The 24,090-nt window shown below is 40.8% G+C and overlaps 1 protein-coding gene and 1 long non-coding RNA gene across 4 annotated transcripts in view; one reads left to right on the plus strand and one right to left on the minus strand.

The window, feature by feature from the left end:
- Positions 1-484: 484 nt before the first annotated feature.
- On the minus strand, positions 485-23,587 carry LOC139082345 (uncharacterized). 2 transcript variants are annotated; one of them, XR_011538248.1, is made up of 3 exons: positions 23,144-23,281; positions 20,930-21,060; positions 485-910 (listed from the first exon to the last, which is right to left on the minus strand). It is a non-coding gene; the product is annotated as an uncharacterized lncRNA (long non-coding RNA). The 2 variants fall into 2 exon arrangements; XR_011538247.1 differs by lacking the exon at positions 485-910 and adding an exon at positions 13,548-15,767 and having other exon boundaries at positions 23,144-23,587.
- The window catches only part of SEPSECS (Sep (O-phosphoserine) tRNA:Sec (selenocysteine) tRNA synthase), a 41,988-nt gene continuing 33,359 nt past the window's right edge, over positions 15,462-24,090 (plus strand). Inside the window, exons 1-5 of one of the 2 annotated variants that reach the window (XM_070613051.1) lie at positions 15,462-15,582; positions 16,533-16,635; positions 17,470-17,533; positions 21,585-21,913; positions 22,716-22,849. Coding sequence is in view for 1 of the 2 variants with exons in the window: in XM_070613050.1 (XP_070469151.1) it covers positions 23,352-23,597 (246 nt within the window). In the remaining variant the exon portion in view is untranslated. Of the gene's footprint in view, positions 15,583-16,532; positions 16,636-17,469; positions 17,534-21,584; positions 21,914-22,715; positions 22,850-23,351; positions 23,598-24,090 lie in introns of those variants that run through there. The other variant, XM_070613050.1, reaches the window with a different exon arrangement.

The following is a 24,090-nucleotide window of genomic DNA, read 5'->3' on the forward strand; positions in this document are numbered from 1 at the left end:
AAACTTGTCCAGATCACAGAGCCAGGAAGCCAGAGAGTCAGGATTTGAATCCACATCTCTTGAAGTCAAGAGCCTGGCCTTTTCAACTAGTCTCCTCATTGAATGAAAATAAATGGCTTGGAATAAGCCACATGCAGATAATTAAGAATTGACCAAGGAGCGTATATTTGTCCACTTATTGGGAATATAAGTCAGGCTTTGGGGGTAGAAGAAGGTCCCAGGGTTAATGAGCTTCTCATAGAGATGAGCTCAGATTTTGACTCAGGTCTATGGGTTCACAAATTGTTCTCAGTTTTCTGTAGAACAGTTTTCAGGCTCTGTAGAACTGAATCAGTGATAATATAATTTCAGACTCACAAAAGGCTAGAAAAAGGCCTACAATGCTTACCTATTAGTGTCCAGGGAGAGAGAAAAGTGACAACCACACCAGCACAGGTGTCAGAGGATCAGCATAATCTTTTATCAAAAGGAAAACTAAGTTGAGAAAGTTGCAGAGTGTGTTTATTTTCTGTCTTCTTCCAAAAAGGATTTGAATCTATTGCAAAGGGGATGGCAATTTTTAATTAATACAGTCACAATGACGCACGGTGAATCATTCTCGATGAACAGGCTGAATCTGCCAAGCTGACTGGAAGACTCATATTGAGTCATCAACGCTCCATCTCTTTTGGGCAGTACTGAAGAAGTTCTTTTCTATCAACGTCTCCCCATTTTCAGTATTCCATAAGAACGTCAGGGCTGACTGGGCTCCACTTTCTTGGTTTGGGGTTGTGAAGTCTGCTCTATTCCGATTACTCCGACTCTGATTCTTCCCTTCCCAGCACCGCAGGTGCAGTTTGGGCAGCTGTCACCAGGGAATGACAATGTCTTTGCTTTAGTTATATAGGGAGGAGGTAATTGGTTGGTCTTTCTGTAGGTGTGAATAACGCAGAAAAACAATATTATCAGGTGAAGCAAATGATGCTTTCAAAAAAATTGTTTTTTTCACTCATAAAAAAACGTGGTACACAATTGAGGTTGTGAAGAAAAGAAATGCAAACTCCTAGTGTAGTGGTCAAGATTGAATGCAGGAAGCAGACATAACTCTAGATGTTTGAACTATGAAGGGACTTCATGTAGGGAATAAGATGGTTACAAAACCACTGGGAAGTGTAAGGGTGTGGGCTCTAGACTGGGCTTCTAGAAAGGACTCCCAGAATACTGCAGAAGTGACCCACCAGGGGCGCTACCACCTCCGAGGCCACCGCTAGGGCTACTGTGTCAAGAACCCACTCCTGAGACTGTGTTCCTGGTACTAGAAAGCCACACTGCCCCTGGCCCCCCAGGAGGCTGCAGGACTCTGAAAGGCAGAAAAAAACCTTCACGTCTCTACTGCCTTGCTTGCCAATGACAACACACAGTTGAAAGAAGCAGGAAATGCCCTCCACTTTCCAAGTCCCATGCAAGTACATCTAATTGGCTAAACTTAATTTGTTTCTAGAATGCTAGTTGGGAGGGAGTCTGGAGAATGTAGTCGTAGTTGTCCAGCCTCTGGTAAGGCCCATGAGGAGGCGGCTAAGTGAGCCAGTCCACACTCCACATCTAGGGACAAGTGGCTTACTTCCTACTATGGCCATGACCAGCTGTAACAGCAGAGATCATGGTTTCACATTTGCTGGGTGCTCCCTCTGCGCCACGAGCTGGTTTGAGCACTTCACAGCCATCATTGTCTTTCCCTCGCTGTTTCACAGGGGAGTGAGCTGGGGCCTAGAATGATTCAGTAACTTGCACAAACTTACACTGGAGGAAGAAGAGGAGCCAGGCTCCGAACTCCAGCTGCCTGATTCCCACCACTGCTTGACCACTTCCGTCTACTGCTGCTCCACTACCTGCCATCACTCTGAGTCAAAGGCCTCTGAAACTCTTCCTCACTCTCTTTCAAGCGTCGGCAAACCCCAGGCTCTGGGCCAGTTCACAGACTCCTGACAAGTCTCCTGCAGCTCTTCTCTTGCTCCTGCTTTTACGTGGAATTGTAACTCTCTCTGCAGTTCCAGTCTTGCAGGAAGCTTTCTCTACCTACCTCTCCTCCCTTTGGAGAGAGAATTGCTTTGCTCATCCCAGGGAAGGTCTTAAATTACCTTCTGCTACATCCACATCTACTTTTATTTCATCTCTCTCCATCTGAAATAGAGACTATGCTTTCTGAATTCTCTGAGTCTCAGCAACAGGTAATCACTACATTTTTTCTTTTTCTAATCACAGGAGACTTCTCTGAGCAACCTAGTTACTGATTCCACTCCTCCTTCACTCCCCCCTTCCGACTGCTCTTTGAAGCTTGGCATTGGCGTGGAAGTTATTTTGCTTCAAATTGTTTAAGAGGCCTCATTAATGAAGTTGACAACAGCCAGATCCTCCTGCCATGCTTCTTAAGAGACTTGCCATTTCCCATACCCCCCTAAGCATTTTAGAACACACGTAAATGGAATCACAAAGGGGGTGGTCATTATTTGTCTATTTATATCTGCCACTGGAAAATGTCTCCTCCTCGATTTAAAATACCCTCATAACATGCGGTGTCCCCTATTCATTCCTGGTCTCTGCTCTCTCTCCTCTCTCCACATCTGGATGCATTCAGCAACCATCAAATGATAAGCAATCTTTGGGACCCATTCTTCCCATTCAGTCAATTAAAAAATGTTTATGAATGTTTACCATGTGCTAGGCACTGTGCTAAGTGCTAGAAGAGTAGGTGAATAGTCAGGGTTCCTGTCTTCCAGAAGCTTCCAATCCAGACATTACAAAGGCAATAAACTCATAAAAGAATTTCAAGTGAATATATATATATACATATATATATATATATATATATATATAGCATTTACTTCAAACTAGATTCCTACTTAAATAAGGTGGTCAGGGAAGTGCTTCTCAGAGGAGGTGACATTTATACTGAAGGAAAAGTAGGAGCCAGCCATGCAAAATGAGAAGGGGAAGATCATTTAAGGCAGCAGTCACAGCATGTGGGAAGGTCCAGAGGTGGGAAAAAAAAAACTTGGTGTGTTTCAGGGTCTGCAAGGAGGTCAGTGGGGTGGGAGCCCACCAGCCAGAGGGAGGATAGTGCTCCATGTCAGGGCGGGGAGGCCAGACCTTGCAGGGCCTTCTAGGTTAAGGTAAGGCATCTGGATTGTATGCTGAGTGTGATGGGAAACTGTTGAAGAGTTCCAAGTAGGGGAGGGATGTGATTTGATATATACTTAAAAAGAATTTTTGCCACTGAGTGGGGACTGGACTGGGATGAGGGGTGATAAGCAAAAGCAGAAGCAGAGAGGCCAAGCAGTTGTCCACAGGGAGATGACACACCTGGACTAGGTGGTGGTAGGGGAGGTAGAGAGAAAGGGGTGGGGTGAGGCATGACAAGTTTGCTGATAGATGAGATGTGAGTGGTGGAGGAGTGGAGCAGTCTATGATGCCTTCTGGGCTTTCAAATGCTATTGGGGCTCAGCATCAGTGAATCCTGGGGACCAATACAGTGGGGGGCTTTTCTGCCCAAGAGGTTTAATGGGCTTTATGATTTCACAACACACTTCCTGGCAACCTGTCCTCTCTCCCCTTCTGATTATATTCTTATTTCTCCATTCACATCCCAGTAGACAGAACCCTGATGCTACATATTTGCCTGCCTGAAACCTAGACCATGAAATGCCTCTTGGCTCTGAAGTGTGGGGCAGCGGCTAAGAGCACAGACTCCAGAGCTGACAGCCTGGTCAGAATCCTGGCTGTTTCCTCCACTAACGGTGCTGTCTCATCTGGCTTTCCCGATGCCCAGCTTCTTTAGTTGCAAAATGGGCTGGGTATAATAGTACCTAACTCATAGGGTTACTGGGAGGACTGGACGAGCTACTGCAGGTAATCTTAGAGCAGAGCCTGGCACAAAGGCTCAGTGTTAGCTCTTGTTAGTGTAAATCAGAGGGGACCGGGTGCTTTTGAGCTGCCTTTATTTCACTCTGCACTCACTCTTACAGCAGGATTTAGTGCTTCAAGTCATCCCCTTAAGCAGATCCAACCCTATAGTGTATTAACAAGAAAAGACCATTTCACTAAGTATTTCGTAGGGAGATGGAGGATGGGGGTTTCCTCAGCATTTCACTTCAAGATCCCCATTGAAAATCTGGCCCTTCACCCACTCCCTGGACACTTGGTTCCTATCTACCTCTCCCCACACGTCCTTATTGCAGTTTCCTTGGCATCTCCTTCCCACTTCACCCTTAGTTTTTTCATAGAAACCACTATTGGTTTTGCCAATCTTCTCTTTGTTTTCAATTTCCTTAATTTCTGGTCTTATCTTTATTCTTTCTTTCCATCTATTTTCTTTGGGTTTATTTTCCGTTCTTTTACTAACTCTTGAGGTAAAAATCTTAGTTCAGAAATGTTTAGCTTTTTTTTTTCTTTTCTACTATATGCCTTTAAAGTCATATGTTTCCCCCCAAGCACGATTTTAGCTGTTCCCCATGAGTCTTGATATGTGGTATTTTTATAATCGCTTAGTTCAAAATACTTCCTAGTTTCTATTATAATATTTTCTTTGTTTTATGGATTACTTAGAATATTGCTTAATTTCCAAATAAGCCTTGTTTTTGTTATTGATCCTTAGCTTAGCTGCATTGCGTCAGAGGATGCACTCTGCATGATTTCACTGCTTTGAAATTGGTTGTAACTTGTTTTATGACTCACAATCTAGTCAATTCTGGTAAATGTTCCATGTGAGTTTGAAAAAATATACTCTGCAGTTGTTGGATACAGCACTCTACGAATGTACATTAGGTCAAGTTTACTAAACCTGGTGTTTCTATATCTTTACTAATTTATTCTGTTAACTTGTTCTATCACTTCCTAAAATGTGTTTTACTGTAGATTTGCCTATTTTTCCTTTTATCAGTTTTGACAATATATTTTGAAACTATGTTAGTAGGTGTATACACATTTAGAGTTATTATATCTTCCTGGTGAATTACATCTTTTATCATTATGAAGTATTCCTCTTTATGTTTAGTAATGCCATTTGCCCTAAAGTCTACTTTATCCAATATTAATAATCTATGCCAGTTTTCTTTTTGTTAATATTTGCATGTTGTATCTATTTCATTCTTTTACTTTCAACTTTCAGCCTTTCCATAGCCTTTTGTTTTACATATGTCCCCAAGAAACAGCATGTGATTGTTTTTGTCTTTAAAAATCTAGCCTGATAATCATTGTCTTCTAATAGTAATATTTAGCTCACTTATATTTAATGTGGCTTCTATGTGTTCTACCTGTTCTGTTTCTTTTTCTCTTTCTTGCCTTATTTTGAACTGGTTATTTTTTCTTATTCCACGTTTCCCCTGTATTAGATTAAAAATTACACAATCTTTTACTATTCCTTTATTGGTTATTCTAGAGATTACAAAATAAATTCTAGATTTTCAAAAATCTAATATCAGTTGGTACTTCTACTTTCTTTTGAGACAATACAACCACCTTTGGAACAGCACTTTCCAAACTTTAATGTACATATGCATCACAGGGGACCTTGTTAAAATGGAAATTCTGATTTAGTAAGTCTGGGGAGAGGCCCAGGATTTTCCCTTCTAATAAACTCCATGGGCCACTCTGAGTACTAAGCCCTCAGAACACTTCAACTCTATTTACTCTATTTAGCCCCTCCCTACTTAAATGCCAATCACGTACTTTAATTCTCTATATATTTAAACCTCTCAACACATTACTATAACTTTTGATATAGACAATATGAACCTAGATTCACCCATATATTTACTCACCATTTTTTATTGCTTTTTACCTTTTCTTGCATCTCTGATATTTCATCTGGAACCATTTTCGTTTTGCCTTAAGGACACCATTTAGCATTTCTTTTAATGGTGTTGTGTTGGTGAAAATTTTGTTTTTGTCTGAAAATGTCTCCATTTTTTTTTAAATAAATTTTTTTATTTTGGAATAATTTTAGATTTATAGAGCTAGAACAGAGGGTTCCCATATACCCTTCACCCGGTTTACCCTAGTGTTAACATCTTATATTACCATAATATACTTGTCAAAACTAAGAAACCAACGTTGACACACACTCTTGACCACACTTCAGGCTTTTATTTCAATTTCTCACTAATGTCCTCTTTCTGTTCTGGGATACCACATTGCAATCAGTCATCATGTCTCCTTAACTCCCTTTGGTCTGTGATAATTTCTCACTGTTTTCCTGTTTTTCATGACTATGACAGTTTTTTTTTTAAGTTAATTTTTATTGAGTTAATGATAGTTTACAATCTTGTGAAATTTCAGTTGTACATTATTGTTTGTCAGTTGTGTTGTAGGTGCACCCCTTCACCCTATTGTAAATAATGCTGCAATGAACACTGGGGTGCATAGGACTTTTGGAATTTCTGACTTCAAGCTCTTTGGATAGATACCCAGTAGTGGGATAGCTGGGTCATATGGTATTTCTATTTTTAATTTTTTGAGGAATCTCCATACTGTTTCTCCATAGTGGCTGCACCAGTTTACATTCCCACTGGCCTTTTTCTCCACAACCTCTCCAACATTTGTTACTATTTGTTTTGGTTATTTTTGTCATTCTAATGGGTGTAAGGTGATATCTTAGTGTAATTTTGATGTGCATTTCCCTGATGATCAGTGATGATGAACATCTTTTCATGTGCCTATTGGCCATCTGTATATCTTCTTTGGAGAAATGTCTGTTCATGTCTCCTGCCCATTTTTTGATCGGGTTGTTTGATTTTTTGTTGTTGAGTTGTGTGAGTTCTTTATATATTATGGATATTAACCCTTTGTCAGATGTATGACTTGCAAATATTTTTTTCCCAGTTAGTGGGTTGTTTTTTTGTTTCAATCCTGTTTTCCTTTGCCTTGAAGAAGCTCTTTAGTCTGATGAAGTCCCATTTGTTTATTCTTTCTATTGTTTCCCTTGTCTGAGAAGACATGGTGTCCAAAAAGATCCTTTTAATACTGATGTCAAAGAATGTACTGCCTACATTTTCTTCTAGAAGCTTTATGGTTTCAGGTCTTACCTTTAGGTCTTTGATTCATTTTGAGTTTATTTTGGTGAATGGTGAAAAAGAATGGTCAATTTTCATTCTTTTGCATATGGCTTTCCAGTTTTCCCAGCACCATTTGTCGAAAAGACTTTCTTTCCTCCATTGTATGCCCTCATCTCCTTTGTCGAAGATTAGCTGTCCATAGATGTGTGGTTTTATTTCTGGGCTTTCAATTCCGTTCCATTGATTTGTGCACCTGTTTTTTGTACCAGTACCATGCTGTTTTGATTACCGTAGCTTTGTAGTATGTTTTGAAGTCAAGGATTGTGATGCCTCCAGCTTTGTTCTTTTTTCTCAGGATTGCTTTAGCAATTCTGGGTCTTTTGTTGCCCCATATGAATTTTAGGATTCTTTGTTCTATTTCTGTAAAGAATGTCATTGGGATTCTGATTGGGATTGCGTTGAATCTGTAGATTGCTTTAGGTAGAATGGACATTTTAACTATGTTTATTCTTCCAATCTATGTACATGGAATGTCTTTCCATCTCTTTATGTCGTCATCCATTTCTTTCAGAAATGCCTTGTAGTTTTTGTTGTATAGGTCTTTCACTTTCTTAGTTAAATTCGCCCCGAAGTATTTTATTCTTTTTGTTGCAATTGTGAATGGTATTCTGTTCTTGAGTTCTTTTCCTGTTAGTTCGTTATTAGAGTATAGAAATGCTACTAATTTATGTAAATTGATTTTATACCCTGAAACTTTGTTGTAGTTGTTGTTTATTTCTAAAAGTTTTCCAATGGATTCTTTGGGGTTTTCTATATATAAGATCATGTCATCTGCAAACAGTGAGAGTTTCACTTCTTCCCTCCCTATCTGGATTCCTTTTATTCCTTTTTCTTGCCTAATTGCTCTGGCCAAAACCTCCAGTTCTACGTTAAATAAGAGTGGTGATAGAGGGCATCCTTGTCTCATTCCTGTTTTCAGGGGGATGGCACTCGGTTTTTGCCCATTGAGTATGATGTTGACTGTGGGTTTGTCATATATGGCCTTTATTATGTTGAGGTAGTTTCTTTCTATGCCCATTTTGTTCAGAGTTTTTATCATAAATGGCTGTTGGATCTTGTCAAATGCTTTCTCTGCATCTATTGAGATGATCATGTGGTTTTTACTCCTCAATTTGTTGATGTGGTGTATCACGTTGATTGATTTGTGGATGCTGAACCATCCCTGTGTCCCTGGTATGAATCCCACTTGATCATGATGTATGATCCTTTTGATGAGTTGCTGAATTCGGGTTGCCAAAATTTTGCTCAGAATTTTTGCATCTACGTTCATCAGCGATATTGGCCTGTAGTTCTCCTTTTTCGTGCTGTCCTTGTCAGGTTTTGGTATCAGTGTGATGTTGGCCTCATAGAATGTGTTAGGAAGTGTTCCATCCTCCCTAATTTTTTGGAATAGCTTGAAAAGGATAGGTATTAAATCATCTGTGAAAGTTTGGTAGAATTCCCCAGGAAAGCCATCTGGTCCTGAGGTTTTATTCTTTGGGATGCTTTTGATTGCTGTTTCAATCTCTTTCCTTGTGATTGGTCTGTTCAAATTGTCTGCTTCTTTTTGACTTAGCTTTGGGAGATTGTAGAAGTCCAAGAATTTATCCATTTCCTCTAGGTTATCCATTTTGTTGGCATATAGTTTTTCATAGTATTCTCTTATAATCTGTTGTATTTCTGCGGAGTCTGTTGCTATTTCTCCTCTTTCATTTCTGATTTTGTTTATTTGAGCTTTCTCTCTTTTTTCCTTTGTAAGTCTGGCTAGGGGTTTGTCAATTTTATTTATCTTCTCAAAGAGCCAGCTCTTTGTTTCATTGATCCTTTCTACTGTCTTTTTTGTTTCAATAGCATTTATTTCTGCTCTGATTTTTATCATTTCTCTCCTTCTGCTGACTTTGGGCTTTGTTTGTTCTTCTTTCTCTAATTCAGTTAGATGTATTTTAAGATTGCTTATTTGGGATTTTTCTTGTTTGTTAAGATGTGCCTGTATTGTGATGAATTTCCCTCTTAATACAGCTTTTGCTGTATCCCATATGAGTTGGTATAGCATGTTATCATTTTCATTTGTCTCCAGATATTTTTTTGATTTCTTCTTTAATTTCTTCAATGATCCATTGCTTGTTCAATAGCATATTGTTTAGTCTCCACATCTTTGTGCCTTTTTCAGCTTTTTTCTTGTAATTAATTCCTAGCTTTATAGCATTATGATTGGAGAAGATGCTTGTTATTATTTCAATTTTTTTAAATTTGTAGAGACTTGCCTTGTTTCCCGACATATGGTCTATCTTTGAGAATGTTCTATGCGTGCTTGAGAAGAATGTATATTCTGCTGTTTTTGGATGAAGTGTTCTGTATATGTCTATTAAGTCCAACTGTTTTATCTTTTCATTTAGCTCCACTGTTTCCTTGTTGATTTTCTGTCTGGATGATCTGTCCAATGATGTGAGTGGGGTGTTGAGGTCCCCTACTATTATTGTGTTATTTTTGATATCTTCTTTTAGGTTTGTTAATAGTAGCTTTATGAACTTTGGTGCTCCTGTGTTGGGTGCATAGATATTTATAAGTGTTATTTCTTCTTGATGAAGTGTCCCTTTGATCATTACATATTGGTCCTCTATGTCTCTCTTTACCTGCCTTATCTTGAAATCTATTTTGTCTGATATAAGTATTGTGACACCTGCTTTCTTTTGTTTGCTATTAGCTTGGAGTATTGTCTTCCACCCCTTCACTCTGAGCCTGTGTTTGTCCTTGGAGCTGAGGTGTGTTTCCTGGAGGCAACAAATTGTTGGATATTGTTCTTTAACCCATCTTGCCACTCTGTGTCTTTTTATTGGAGAGGTCAATCCGTTTACATTGAGGGTGATTATTGATGCATGAGGGCTTAATGCTGTCATTCTGTTGCTTGTTTTCCAGTTTTCCTGCATTTCCTTTGTTTATCGTCCTGTGTGTTTTAGCCTACCCATTGACTTCTGCAATTTCTCATGCTGGGTTTCTGAGCTTTTTCCTTATTTATGTTTTGTGTCTCTGTTCTATTTTTAGTTTAGTGGCTACCCTGAAGTTTGTATTCAGAATCTCGTGCATAACACAGTCCATTTTCTCATGGCCTCTTACTTCCTTAGCCTAAACTGATTCAGTCCCTTTCCTCCTCCCCTCCTAAGTTATTTTCATCTCTTATTCGAACTTGTGTTGTGAGTTTGTGGTTAGAGTGATAAGATTGTCTTTGTTTTTGGTGATTTCCTTCCCTTTATCCTAATGCTATAGTTGAATATTTGCCATCCTATTCTGATTCTGTTTGTCTCCCTACTCTGTGTTTTGTGACCCCTTTCTCCCTTTTTTCTTTTTTCAGGTGTGAGAGCCTTCTTGAAGATTTCTTGTAGAGGGGGTCTTGTGGCTACGAAGTCCCTTAGCTTTGGTCTGTCTGGAAAAGATTTAATTTCTCCCTCATATCTGAAGGATATTTTTGCTGGATAGAGTATTCTTGGCTGAAGATTTTTCTCCTTTAAGGTTTTGAATATGTCATTCCAATCTCTCCTAGCTTGTAAGGTTTCTGTAGAGAAATCTGCTGAAAGTCTGATAGGGGTTCCTTTGTAGGTTATTTTCTTCTGCCTTGCTGCCCTGGGTATTCTTTCTTTGTCCTTCATTTTTGCCATTTTTACCTTGCAGTAGGTCTTTTTACATTCACAAATCTAGGAGATCTGAAAGCTTCCTCCACACACATTTCTCTCTCAATCCCTAGATTTGGGAAGTTCTCTGCTATTATTTGGTTGAGCACACTTTCTGCTCCATTTTCCTTTTCCACGCCCTCGGGAATACTGATGATTCTTAAGTTGCATTTTCTCATTGAGTTGGCTGTTTCCCAGAGATTTTATTCCGTTTTTTTGATTCTTAGTTCTCTTTCTTCCTCTGTCTGGAGCCATTCAACCTATCTTCGATTATGTTAATTTGCTCCTCTATGGTGTCTACATGGGCATTCAGGGAATCCGTATTCTGTTTTAATTGATCCATTGTATTTTTCATCTCTAGTATTTCTGATTGATTCTTCTTTATAGTTTCAATCTCTTTTGTGAAGTAACTCCAGAACTTGTTGATTTGTTTCTCTATATTTCCCTTTATCTCATTGAGTTTTTTGATGATAGCTATTATGAATTCATTGTCGCTTAGTTTACCTATTTCCAAGTCCTCAGGACATAATTCTGTGTTTTTATTGTTTTTCTTCTGGTCAGCAGCTTTTATAAATTACTGGATGGTAGAGGAACGGTTTTTATGCATAATGCTATTATTTGGTTGCAATTACAGCCTATAGCCACTAGTTGAGTCCTCCGCCTTCAGCCATGATGCAGCGCACAGCACAGGTTGGGGGAGGAGGGGCACTTTCTCTTGCCTGCAGACCTGGATTCCAATCAGCTCTCGGTCTCTGGTTTCCTGGGGCCTTGGCTTGATGGGGTCCCCCACGCGAAAGCTTTCCCCCATTAGAGGACTTTGTCTGGGCTGCACAGCCGTGAGAGTCCTGGGTGAAGCCCCGGATGCGCAGCCCCTCCCTGCTCCTTCCCTCATGGAGCCTCCCGCAGTGGCGATCCCAGTCTCGAGGGGAGGGAGTGAAGTTCTCTCTTACCCTGTCCCAGCTCCTCCGAGGGGGGTTCCAGCCTCTCCGCCCTCCGTCGTTTGGCTGCTGTGGATCTCTGACGATTTCTGTGCTATTAGAATTTTTTCTTAGAATGTGGTTGCTCCTTTTGGTTGTATTTTGGAGGGGAGAGAGTCCTGGGTGAGCTCAACTATGACAGTTTTAAGGAATACTGGTCAGGTATTTTCTAGAATGTTCCTCAATTGGGGTTTTCTCAGGGTTAGAGAATATGTTCTCATGGTTAGACTGGGGTTATTGGTTTTGGAGAAGAATACCACCAGAGGTGACATGCCCTTCTCATAGCATCATATCAGGGAATACACGATAGCCACATGACTTATCACTTGTGATGTTAACCTTGATCACTTGGTTAAGAAGTGCTATACAGATTTCTCCACTGCAGAGTTTCTATTTTCCCCTTTGTTTTAATCATCTTATATTCACCCTATTGGTGTGGAAGGGATTCCCCCTGTAAGGTTATAGGGATGGCCAAATGCCTGACACCTGACACAGGACTGATGAGATTGACAGCAGTTTATTGGTCACATATACTTGCAGCCTGGGAAGCAGGACACTGCATGACATGCAGGGCCACATGGGGGTTGCAGTTTGGAACAGAGTGAACAATGAGGGGCTGTGGGAAGCAGGGTGGGGGGCGGTGCTTCCTGGTTCCAAGGAAGGAAGTGATGGGCTTGTCTGAATAATTCTGTGGGCTGTCAGGGAAATGAAACTTGCTACTCAGGGATAAGCAGGAACTGTTCCTGGTCCCTTTGATAAGGATGATTGTTTGGCTAAGGGATCTTATTGTCAGGAGCAGAGTGAGATGGGAACTTGGGGCTAGGCCAGTTGAGGTCCTCCTGATTTTACCAGATGTCAAGGTAACATATAAAATTGAGCCTTAATTTTAGGCCTTCTACCACACCTTTCCACAATCTATTCTTTGGAAGCAAGTCTTCTTCATTTGTGAAAGATGTGTCCCAGCAAACAGAATTCTAAATTGGCAGTTATTTATTTCAGCACTTTTCTTATTTCATTGTCTTCTGGCTTCCATAGTTTCTTCTTACTGTAACTCATGTGCCTCTTACTCTTTTACACTCTTATATTTCCATCTTTTTTTTTCACTTCTATGCTTTATTCTGGATATTATTTTCCAGCTCTCTTTCAGTTCAGATATAAGGGTCAAATAGAGTGTTTGTTGACTATAAGCAGCCTGCATCACTGGAGCACATCCATGGGGGAATGGAAGGGCAAACTCTGGTGAAAATTCAGTGCCTACAAGTCTAGATTCCTTTGCCTGGCAAGGAGAGCCTTTTAACATAGAGCTTCAGTTTAGCTTTGTAGCTTTTCCTCTTGTTATTTAAGGCCAACCAGACAGACTCTTTTATTTGTGAAATGCGTCTTTATCCCTGATTCCAAACTTAACTCATATCATTTCCTCCTTGAAAGTGTTGATTCTTCCTTATCTCTACTAAGCTAATTCCCAAAGTTTCAGCCTAAGTACTCCTTGTTCCATGAGGCCACCTTTGATCGTGTCACAGGGACTCCTGCTACTTAATACATGTTAACTTGTGTTGTTAGTTATCTTTTAACTAGGCTTTGTTTATGCCCTATTTTCAAGGTAAATAATATTCCTGAAGGAAACATACCTCTTGTACCATTTAGCACCTAATACTTTAGGCTCAGCACTTAAACGGGGTTTTGCATATGTTATGTTAACGAATTCACATTGACGGATTTTTTCCCTTAGTTACTCTCAATATGCTAAAGAGAGATCCTTTAGTTGTGTACGTGATACATTTTAGCTTTTCATCAATTTAATTGTATAAAGGTACGGAAATAAATGAAGACCACCCAAATTATAATAGAACCTGTTTATTCACAACTTGCTACAGCAAGACAGTCAGTCACCATCACTTGTATTTGGCAGAGACTCAAAGGCAGGCAGTGGAGTGGGAAAGCTTTATAATGGAGAAAAGGGAAGGCATCAGGTATGCCCTGATTGCAGGCTGTTGCTATGGGGTATTGTTGCTATGGGGTAGCTGCATGAGGGTTAACTAGAAAAGGGGTTATCTTATTTGATTGGTTTGAGGATCATATTTGGCTTTCTCTGGTTGGTCCTGAGTTGGAAATGGAGGCAAAATAAAAGGATGCCGATAGTCATTGACTATGCCCTGACTATTCTGGGCTGGTTGCTGCAGAGATTGTGGTCTGGCTTGCTGGGCTGGTTGCTGCAGAGGTTTTAGGTCAGAGTTCTACTGCCATACATGGTCTGGCTAGTGTTCCTTTGTATATTCAGTCCCTCAGATGCCCCTTTTGGTCATCCTTTTGGTCATTCTCTTACTTGCAAGAGGTTGGCCAATTTAGGGAAGGCTAGAGATCCACATCTTCACCTCCTGGGGATTGTTCAGTTGCCCCCATCGTCAATCTTATTGTAAGAGCTTCTTAATATTTTTGTTGTTTTATTATTACGGTGATGATATAACAAGAGAGTGGCTACACAGAACTTAAAACTCTCCACACAATGCAAAGACCAGCATCAGTACCATTATGACAAAATCAAGAACAAGTAATAGTTCCTTTAATATGCTTCAGAACCAGGAACCCAATAGCCCAACTCAGGCCAAAAGAGCAAATCTCACAGGCCATGAGGATCAACTTACGACAGCCAAGTAGTTTTTTCCTTAAAGAGATGTATAGTCTCTTCTACCTTGGATTTTTCATTGATCCAAGTACAGCAAGAAATTTTAGCAATGACACAGATGCCACCATGACTGGCCAACAAGAATCTGGAAAAATGCAATTGTCCATTGGCTCATGCCAATGAATTGCAACTGATTTATACTCCATCTAGAGCAGAAGTGATAACATTGTTAACTCCTGCTTGAGTCAGTAATAAGTTTCTTACAGTCTTTTCTATTTGTATAATTCTCACCATTGGGAATACTGCATAAACAATGGATCAGTAATTCCCTCAGGTAGAGTGCCTGAATAAGCAAGAGTGGCCTTGTTTTCGAAGAACTCATGTATGAGTTAGGATTTCTAGCCTTGGTGATTTATAGAATCAAGATCTCTGTGTACAGACAAGTACATGGGATACTATTCCTAAAGTGCATGAGGTGTTAATCAGAGGCAAACAAGACCAGGTATCCTGGCTGCAAAGGAAGTGGTATCTGGGAGGAGCACATGAAGACACAGGAAAAAATGAGTTGCTCATGATATAAGGTTGGAACCAAGGCCTTACATAGCTGGGATACATTTCTGGATTTCAATTAGCTTCTTCCAACTGGCAAGTACCTGGCCCATCACTCTACAAATATTGTTGAATTTAAATTTAGAAATACCCAGGGTCTAATCAATAGATTATAGTAACCGATTATTTTTCAGGGAGAGAGGGACACTAGCAAAGCCACAGGTTGATTTGTTTAAGGTCATTTGTCCATGTAATTGCAAGAAGAACATGACTGGCTACAATTCCCTACGGTCTTGTTTAATCAGATTGGAATTGCCCAGAGATATTTATCATGGGGGTCTGGTGATGGATGGTATATCCAGCAGTCAGTAAGAATGAGGGAAGTGGCTACTGTTTGGGATAATCTAAGAATGGCATTAGGTAAGTATGTTCTGACCTAACAATTAAACTAAGTAGACAATAAAAGAAAAAGTGGCCATTCTGAATGGACAAAAGCCAGGGGCTTAAATAAAATGAGAAGAATGAGTATAAACAAACAGATAAAAAATGGAACAGGAATAAGGCAGGGATCTTGGTCCAGTGTCTTGGCAGGAAGCTGTCCACTACTTGCGGTCATCCACTTGTTCTGAAGGTCTTGGATCTGCTGTCAACTTCCAAAGACTGGCTGCTTCTAGAAGATCTTTGAGAATCTTCAGTATGAGGTACCTTATTGGAGCAGTCTCCCAATTGTATGGAATTCTGAATTACTTCTTTAGTTGTGAAACTTGAACCCAATAATTGGCTCTCTGTGCTGTCATATTTGTTGTTAACAGTACTTAATAAGGTCCCTTCCAATTAGGTTCAAGAACAGTTTGTCTCTCATACCTCTTCCAATAGATGAAATCTCCTTGCCAAAGATCATAAAGAGGCTGTTAAGGAAGATGTTGTGGGAACAATGGCATAATGATCGTTGTGATGGGACTGGGTATAGTACATGAGTCCTTGCAATATTTTGTCATGTTTGTATGAAGTAGGACAGTCTATTATTGGAGGTAAAATCCCTAAATGTATGGACCTTCCACTGGCCAATTCATACTGGGACAACTGATATGTCCCCAGGAGAATGGACCACACAGCCATAAAGGCTAGTGGGAAAGAGGCTACCTTTGGCTGAGGAATGGCAAGAATTTCTGAAAGTTTTGTTAATTTAAATTTAAGGATGCCATTGGTTCTTTCAACCTTTCCAGAAGATGGTGGGTGGTAAGGGCAATGTAGTTTCTGAGGAAGGGGTAATGCCTTACAGAGTTCTTTTATAGTGATTACCATAGAGTGTGTGCTTCAGTCACTTGATATAAAAGTTGGTATGTCCCAGGTTAGAAATACAAAATCAAGTCGCTTTTTAGCAACTGTAAAGGTCTCAGCTTTTTGGCAAGGAAATGCTGCAGCTCATCCTGAAAATAGACATACAATAACTAAAAAATATTTTAAAAAATCCATCTGAAGGTGTGCAAAAGGCTACTGGGGCCTTGGTTCCGGGCCAGGTGTCACCTTTATATTTTTTCTAGGATTATGTTGTTGACAGGTGACACATGACCTAAAACTAACCTCAGCTATCTTTTTAAAGTTTCCCAATCAATCTTGATTTAAGTTTCCCAATTAATCTTGTCTGTAGGGTGATGAGTAGTTTGTGGAGAAATTTACCTAATTTCCATTTTAAGTCATCTAATGCCACCAAGCAGCCATCTTGGGAGTTCCAGAGATTATCTGAGTGAAAGGTACAACCAGATTTTTCCATTTTTCCTTTTCCAAATCAGGGGATAAATGTTGATATTTTATAATGGCTTCTTTGAATACCTCCATAGGTTGATGCTTTGAGGTGTAGGTGGGATCATAATATTGGTTATGGCTGCCTGTTTGGCACAATGATCTGCTAAAGCATTTCCTTTAGCTTCCATATTATCTCTTTTTGCTTAAGCATCTATCTTTCTAACAGCCACCACTCTAAGAAGTAGGTATCCATCTAAAGTTTCTTAACTTGTCCATTTTTTTTAATGGGAATTTCAGCATTGTTTCCAAAGTTGTTCTCACAGTCATCTACTACTTCAAAAGCATACTTTCTATTTTTATATGCTTACTCTTTGGTCTTTGATTAGTTGACTAGCTCTATTAAGTGCAATAAGTTCTGCCATCTGGGCTAATTTTTACCTCAGGCAGAGGACTATATTCTAAAGGAGAGTTTAAATTAGTGATAGTATATCCTGCTTGATAACCTTCAAGTATGAGCCATCAACAAATTCTATAAGATCAGGGTTCTCAATGGGATCCTCTAATCAATTCAAACAAGGTACAGAAAGCTCCCTAGCTAAGGGAAGACAATCATGATGTTCACCTTCTTCCGGTAGAGTGGCAAGATTCAGCGAGTTAGAGTGATGAACAGTAATGCAAGAGTAAGACAGTAACAATGTCATAGGAGGTTAACCAGCTGGCTGAAAAGTGCTGCATGCTCTCAGTCAGCAGTAGTTGTCTTTACTGTATGAGGAACTGTGAAATCAAGTGGGGAGCCTATAACTAGTTCAGCAGAAGCATTAACAAGTATTTTTTTTTTTTAGCAGCAGCTATTGCTTCAAGACAAGGGGGATAAACCTTTGCAACCAGGTCAAGGGTAAGGCTATGGTAAGCAATAAGTTTTTGACGGTTCCCATGAAGTTGAGTTAAAACCCCAAAGGCATGTCCGGATCACTTATGCACAAACAAACAAAAGAGATTTTTGTAGTTAGGGATGCCCAGTGAAGGGAGCTATTGAAGAACTTTCTTCAGGTTACAGAAGGCCTGTTCTATATTTGGGTTCCCAGAAGAGAAGGTCTCTTACTGAGAACTTAGTCAACTCATAAAGAGATGTTGCAATCTAAGAAAAACTTGTCTGCAATATCCAGTTAAACCTAGAAATCCTGTTGTATTGTTATTTTGTGACAAGTCTAGGGTTTGGATAGTCTTTATTCTATCAGGAGAGAATATTGTCCCCTCTGTAGATATGCCATGACCTAAATAATGCACGGTGCTTTGGAAAACCCTTTATCTGTTGAAACTTTGAGTCTCTTTTCTTCTAAGGCTTAGAGAAAGTAAATGAAATCCTTTTTACAAGCTTTCTTGTTCTCTGAATAAAGCAGGAGATCATCAACAGATTGTATCAAAAGGAATAAAAAGGGAAATTTAGATCTTTTAAGACTTATTTGAGGAACTCAGAAACATAGGAGGGGGCTTCAGTGAACCCCTGGGGCATGGCTGTCCAGGTATATTGTTATCCTCCCCAAGTGAAAGTGGAAAGGGATTGACTGTCCTAGATGTGGTCTACAGAAACATCAAAAAAGGCAAAGCAAAGGTCCACTACAGTGAAGCAAGCAGCTTCTGGTAGAATTGATGCCAAGATGGTATTAGGTACTATTGGACAGCGAGGGACAAAAATTTTGCTGATTGTGCTGACGTCTTGAAAAAAATTGATGCCCTTATCGATTCAGTTTCTTTATTGGCAAGACAGAATGCTACAGGGCCATTACAGGGTATGAGAAGACCTTTGGATATAAGGCCTTCAACTAAAGCTTTGAACCCTTCCTTTGCTTCTGGCTTCAAGGGAGGTTGGGGATGTCTGGGTAACAGTTTGGTAGATCTATCTACTCTCCAGGTTCTGACCCAATTAGTTTTTCTATGTCAGTGGGATTTTAAGGTCATAGAATGTCAGGTACAATGTCAAGACCTTTATCTGGGGTATGCATCAAACAGAATGAGGAAGGCAAAGGTATATTCAGAACAGACATAACTTGATTATGAATAAAGGAGTCCTTTGGAACTTTAAGAAACAGTCTCTCTGTTGTGAATTTAATATTAGAATTCCATTTGCAAAGTAAGTCTCTTCCTATTAAATTTGCAGAGGTGGCATCACAGAGCAGGAAGGCATGTTTTCATTCAAGAGTACAAGGGTTACAAGTAAGAGCTGGGAGGTAGGAAAAATCTGTGGGTTATTTGAAAGAACTATCTCCTGTGTGTATGCTTACTCTGAGGAAGAGGTTGAGCAAAAACGATGGGGTTCAATGTAGTAAGAGTAGCACTCCTACCCACCAAAAATTGATGAGGTTGACCATGTATATTTATTCAACTTGAGTGGTTAAGTGTAAGTCAGGATATTGGGAGCGTTTTTCCTTCTTCAGGGCACCCTCACTGATCAGAATTGAGGGATTTCCTTTGGTTTTTCTTTTATATGATGGAACATTCTTTTTTTTCCAGTGTCCCTTCTGTTTACAATACTACAGCGTCCTTGTCAAAAATGGTTGCTTGGGAAGCGGGCCACCTAGCTGTTTGATCTGCACGATTATAGTTTATTTTGGATTCTGTCTCATTTTTATTCTAAAGTCCTTTCAAAATGTTCTGACAGGTATTTTAGTCAGACAAAGGGGCTATTTTCCATTCCAATTTCTACTTTTGAATAAGGCTTCCAGTTTCATGTTTAACTCCTTTGACAAAATGAGATGAAAGGGTTGTTTTCATGCCAACACCTTTGTTAACTCCCAAATGTTGTCAGAAGGTATTTTCTAGTATATTATTAAAATCTTCTATATTTTCATCTCTTTTTCTGTTTGTATGATTGAATTATGGTCCCATCAATTTTTATCGGGAATATTTTGGGGATGCTACTTTTAGGGGACTTTGCCCTGCTTTTCATGCTTTTCTTTTTGACCCTAGGTTTATTGTGAAAAGAGACGTCCTGTAAATCCCTTTCTGGGTCAGTCCAATCAGCTTTGCCATCCAAGGTTTAGCATCTGAGGTTCTGACCAGCATATGGACAAGCTTATGTAGATTAGGTAACCCTGAATCATATGCACCAAAAGTATTCTAAATTCTTCTATGAATAGTTGCTGGTCTTGTATGGGAGTAGGGAGATCCTTAAGTATAGCTCTTAATTCATCTTGGGTCCAAAGTTTAAATTCTACAGTTGTCTGCATATGTGCCTCATAGGAGGGATAGATCTTTAGAGACAACTGGCATTTTGTGGTCTTAAGAGAGTCATTGGGAATCGTTAGGAGGTCTGGACAAGAGGAATAGAAGGGAGGAGTTGATGGAGGTGAGGAAAGAGAGAGATCAGAAGGATAAGGAGGAAGAGGGGCATCTGGACATAGGGCAGGAACTGGAGGACAAGGTGGGTGGGCAGGATTTACTAAGAAACCGGTTTAGTTTGTTGCTGCTTAAGTTTGTCAAATGCTTATTAGCTGTGGCTAAAGAATCTCATAGTGAAATAATTTTTGAACCAGAATTTGCTTTAGAGATCTCTGCATACCAATCAAAAACTGCTGCCCATTGTGCCTGAGAAATCTTAATGCCCTTTCTTTTCTAAGGTGCCTATCGAATAAAACATTTATTCAAGTCAAATGTTCCCCAGAGTGGCCACTGAAGGCCCAAATCCTCATGGCTGAAGTTATGCCATTTAGAGAGATAGGCACCAGAATTAGGACTATAATGAGAATACGTATAAAAAGCAGCCATTTTTCCTGGAGGAGCAGAGAATCTAGGCTTCGACGACCCAGGAGAGCTGGCAATGGTTGACTGAAAGCATTGCTTGTGCTCCTTCTGTCACAGGGCCCCTCCGAACACAGACCCTGGGCCCCCTGGCAGGTAGAAAATTAGAGTAAACTCTCTTTAGATCAAAAGCCAACTCTCAGGACAAAAAATCAAGATGGAAGGAGAACCTCATCCAGTTTTATAGGTGACCAACAAAAAAGGTTGTCTAAATGGATGCTGGTCTGGTAGGAGCTGCAGACTCTGTGAGGCTGGCTGAAACCACAGGCTGACACGGCCTATGCCTTATGCTACCCTATGATTCTCCTTCTTCTGACAACTCTTAGACAGCATCATACAAAAGAGAAGTACAAAAGAAAGCCAAAAAGGAAGAAAAGGAATGGCCTGATTCCACCAAGAATGCAAACGAAGGCAAACTATAACAAATGTGGGTACCATACTTAGAATAAAGAGCTGGGGAACTCAATGTAAAGATTGCAGAGTTCAGACCTGGCACTGACTTACCATGTTGGCACAGACTTGAAAAGTCACAAGTAGCAAGGCACAAGCAGCCTGTGTGGGTACCACATCTGGTTTAAGGTGGGGTCCATGTGATGGACAGCACACAGCGTGTCTCAGTGGAGTCTCCAGGAAAACTGTGGAAATAAATGAAGACCATCTGAATAACAAACAGACATTATTTATTCAGAGCTTGCTAGAGCAAGGAGTTAGTCATTATGACTTGCATTTGGCAGACTCAAAGGCAGGCAGGGGAGTGGAAAAGCTTTATAGGGAAAAAGGGGAAAGGTTCAGGTGTGCTCTGATTGGAGGTTGTAGGCCTGGGGAGGCTGGAGGTGAGCTAACTGGAAAGGGGGCATCTTATGTTATTGGTTTGGGGGGCATATTTGGCTTTCTCTGCTTAGTCCTGAGTTGGAAATGAGTGAAAAAATTGGGAAGCTGGCAGTCATCGACTGAGTCCTAAATGTTCTGGGTGGATTGCTGATGGAGTTTTGGTTTGGCTTCCCGGGGGACTTGCTGTAGAGGTCGTGAGTTAGGGTTCTGTTCTATACGGTCTGGCCTTTGTCCATTTGTGTAATCAGTCTACCAGGGCAAAGACGTCATTGAGCAATTCTATCTCATTTAATCATCCTAACTGTCTCTCCATGTTCCTATTTTACAGATGAGGAAAGCAAAGCTCAGGGAGTATGAGTGATGTATCCAGGATCATATGACTAGTGACACAAGCAGAATTCACATCTATGAATATTGGACGTATTTTTAACTGTTTCATCTTGTAAAGACCATGAGGTTATTGTGATGTCGCCCTATCTGTTAAAAATATTAGGGTGCTCAATAAATACTCATTGGGTGAGTGAACAGATGAAAATAATTTTTGGAACACTTCTGAGACTGCCTCCAGATCCTGCATTTTTTGAATATCTTCAGTGAAGGCGTATCTTGATGATCGATTTAGTTTTAGAAAACAAACATTTTTCCAAATTAAGACTGGTGAGTAAGGTGAGAGAATCAGCTGGCTCCAAAACCTAGTGTGTCCATTCAGTAATGAAATGGATGTGATTTTTTGCACATTTTGCCTGTGATTGACAAAGCAGCTTTGAAGGCTTTTCCAGGGGAGAAGTGGCAAAAATGGTTGCACTTTGGGAATAAGAACTCAACTTTCCAAAAGTTTGTAGGGTAATGCTCATTTAAAAAAATAAGCTAAATTCTCATTATTTTTGTGGTTGATCTTTCTGTGTAGTTTTATGCAGTTCTCAAATGGTCTATGTCATTCAACAAATATTTGTTGAACACCTATTATGCGTTCAGTGCTGTGCTTTGAACACAGATATCAAATATAGCCCTTATCAACCAGGAGCTCACAGTCTAGTTGAGGAAGACAGAAAATTAACAATTGAAATGCAATTTGACAAGTATAATGGCTTGATAAATGGCAGGATGCCCTGGGAACATGCAGTAGGAACAGTGGTGAGTTGGTACATGTTAACTGACTTCTGGGGGTCAAGGGAGTAGGTAAGGGCCTGATTTGTAGTTTACTGATTTCCATGGTGTAAACACTCTCATGATGGCCAATTTCAAACTTCCAACATGATGCCACCAAGGGCGTTTGAAAGAGATGTGCAGAAGTACACTGTAATATCTATTTCCACCATACAGATACAATAGATGTAAATAATCTCCAGAGCATAGATAACAGTAAAATGTAGTAAAATGGGAAGTGGTGAGTTTGAATAGCTATTACTTTTGTTTTTAACATACCTTAATTTTAAACTTACATAATTTCTTTTTAAAGAGTAAGTGTATTTAAAAACTGGCTCACAAAATTACTGAACACTTAACGATCAGCTCCTGGAAGAGACTATGAACCAGTGCTAGCGGGCTCTAGCCACCGGAGAAGAGCAATGTCGGGAATTACTCTAGGCTCACGTAAGATGAAGATTGCAAGTAAGCTGAGGCAGGGACCCTGCCTTTTCATTTCTCATTTCTGGATCTCCAGCACCTAGCGTGTGCGTATAAACAAATGTCTGTCATATCAGGTGGTGGGTGGTAAGCGTTACGGCTAAAAATTCTGTAGTGCAAAGGAGAAAAGGAGTGGGGCATTGCTATTTCCCAGGGAGTTATCAAGCAACTGTAAATGTTGAGGCGTATGAAGGTAAGGATGAAAGGTTCTGGAATCTGAGAAACAGAGTCTGAGTAAGGCGGAAGCACAGATCTACGCACCATTCAACAGGACTGGGACAGCGAGTAACTTAGGAATTTTTTTCTTCTGAGAAGCCCAGGCGGTTGCTTCCTACTCTCCTCAGCCCGAGTGCACCAACTGCAAAGTCCTTTCAAGTCCGTCTCCTTCAGAAGCCCGCGAAACCGGCAGACAACCCTGCGCATGCTCAAATCCTCCAGCTTCTGGCGCACTGTCTGGGGCGGTTTGCGCATGTGCGAGAGCAAGCCGCACATTTTTGCCCCAAGGGCTTGCCGTACCGTCCAGGCGACGAGTTGCGTCCTGGTTCGGCCTCGTGTCCTGGCGTGTGGCGACTGTTCTGCTGCCACAGTCGCCACCGCCGACATGAACCGCGAGAGCTTCGCGGCTGGCGAGCGGCTGGTGTCGCCGGCTTACGTGCGGCAGGGCCACGAGGCCCGCCGCTCGCATGAGCACCTCATACGGCTGCTTCTGGAGAAGGTACCGAGCTGTCGGGTCCCTCCCAGCCGCCGCGCCCCCGGGCTCCGGCCCCGCCCCGCTACCCGGTTGGCGCTGGGCCCGCCGCGCTCGCTCCTGTTTGCTGGTTGAGACCTGTCCCCAGAGCCTGTCGCAGCTTGGCATGCACTCTGCTGCCTTGCTGCGCTCAGCGCCTTCTCGGCCTCGCCAAAGCCAGCAAGATCCAGGAAGTGCGGTTAGGGGGGGCGTGGGGGCAGCGTTTTGCGGCCCGCGGTTTCCTAACTTCGGGATGCGCAAGAGACGGGATTCCCAGTTGGGTTACTTTTTTGTTTACCAAAAGGGCGAAGTTCGCACCTTCCATCTTTCCCTCCTCCCAAGGACTCGGCATACATTATGTTTGCAAACCACTATGTGCTAATTCGAACCAGGTCTCTCGCGGAGCTTCACAGGTCTCGCTCCTGCCAGCCTTCCTGAATTTTAATTTCATTAAAGTTTGACAAGCCTAGTTTTAACACCC

The sequence above is a fragment of the Equus przewalskii genome, chromosome 3, assembly GCF_037783145.1.
Source record: "Equus przewalskii isolate Varuska chromosome 3, EquPr2, whole genome shotgun sequence".
In the NCBI taxonomy this organism is placed as follows: Eukaryota; Metazoa; Chordata; class Mammalia; order Perissodactyla; family Equidae; genus Equus; species Equus przewalskii.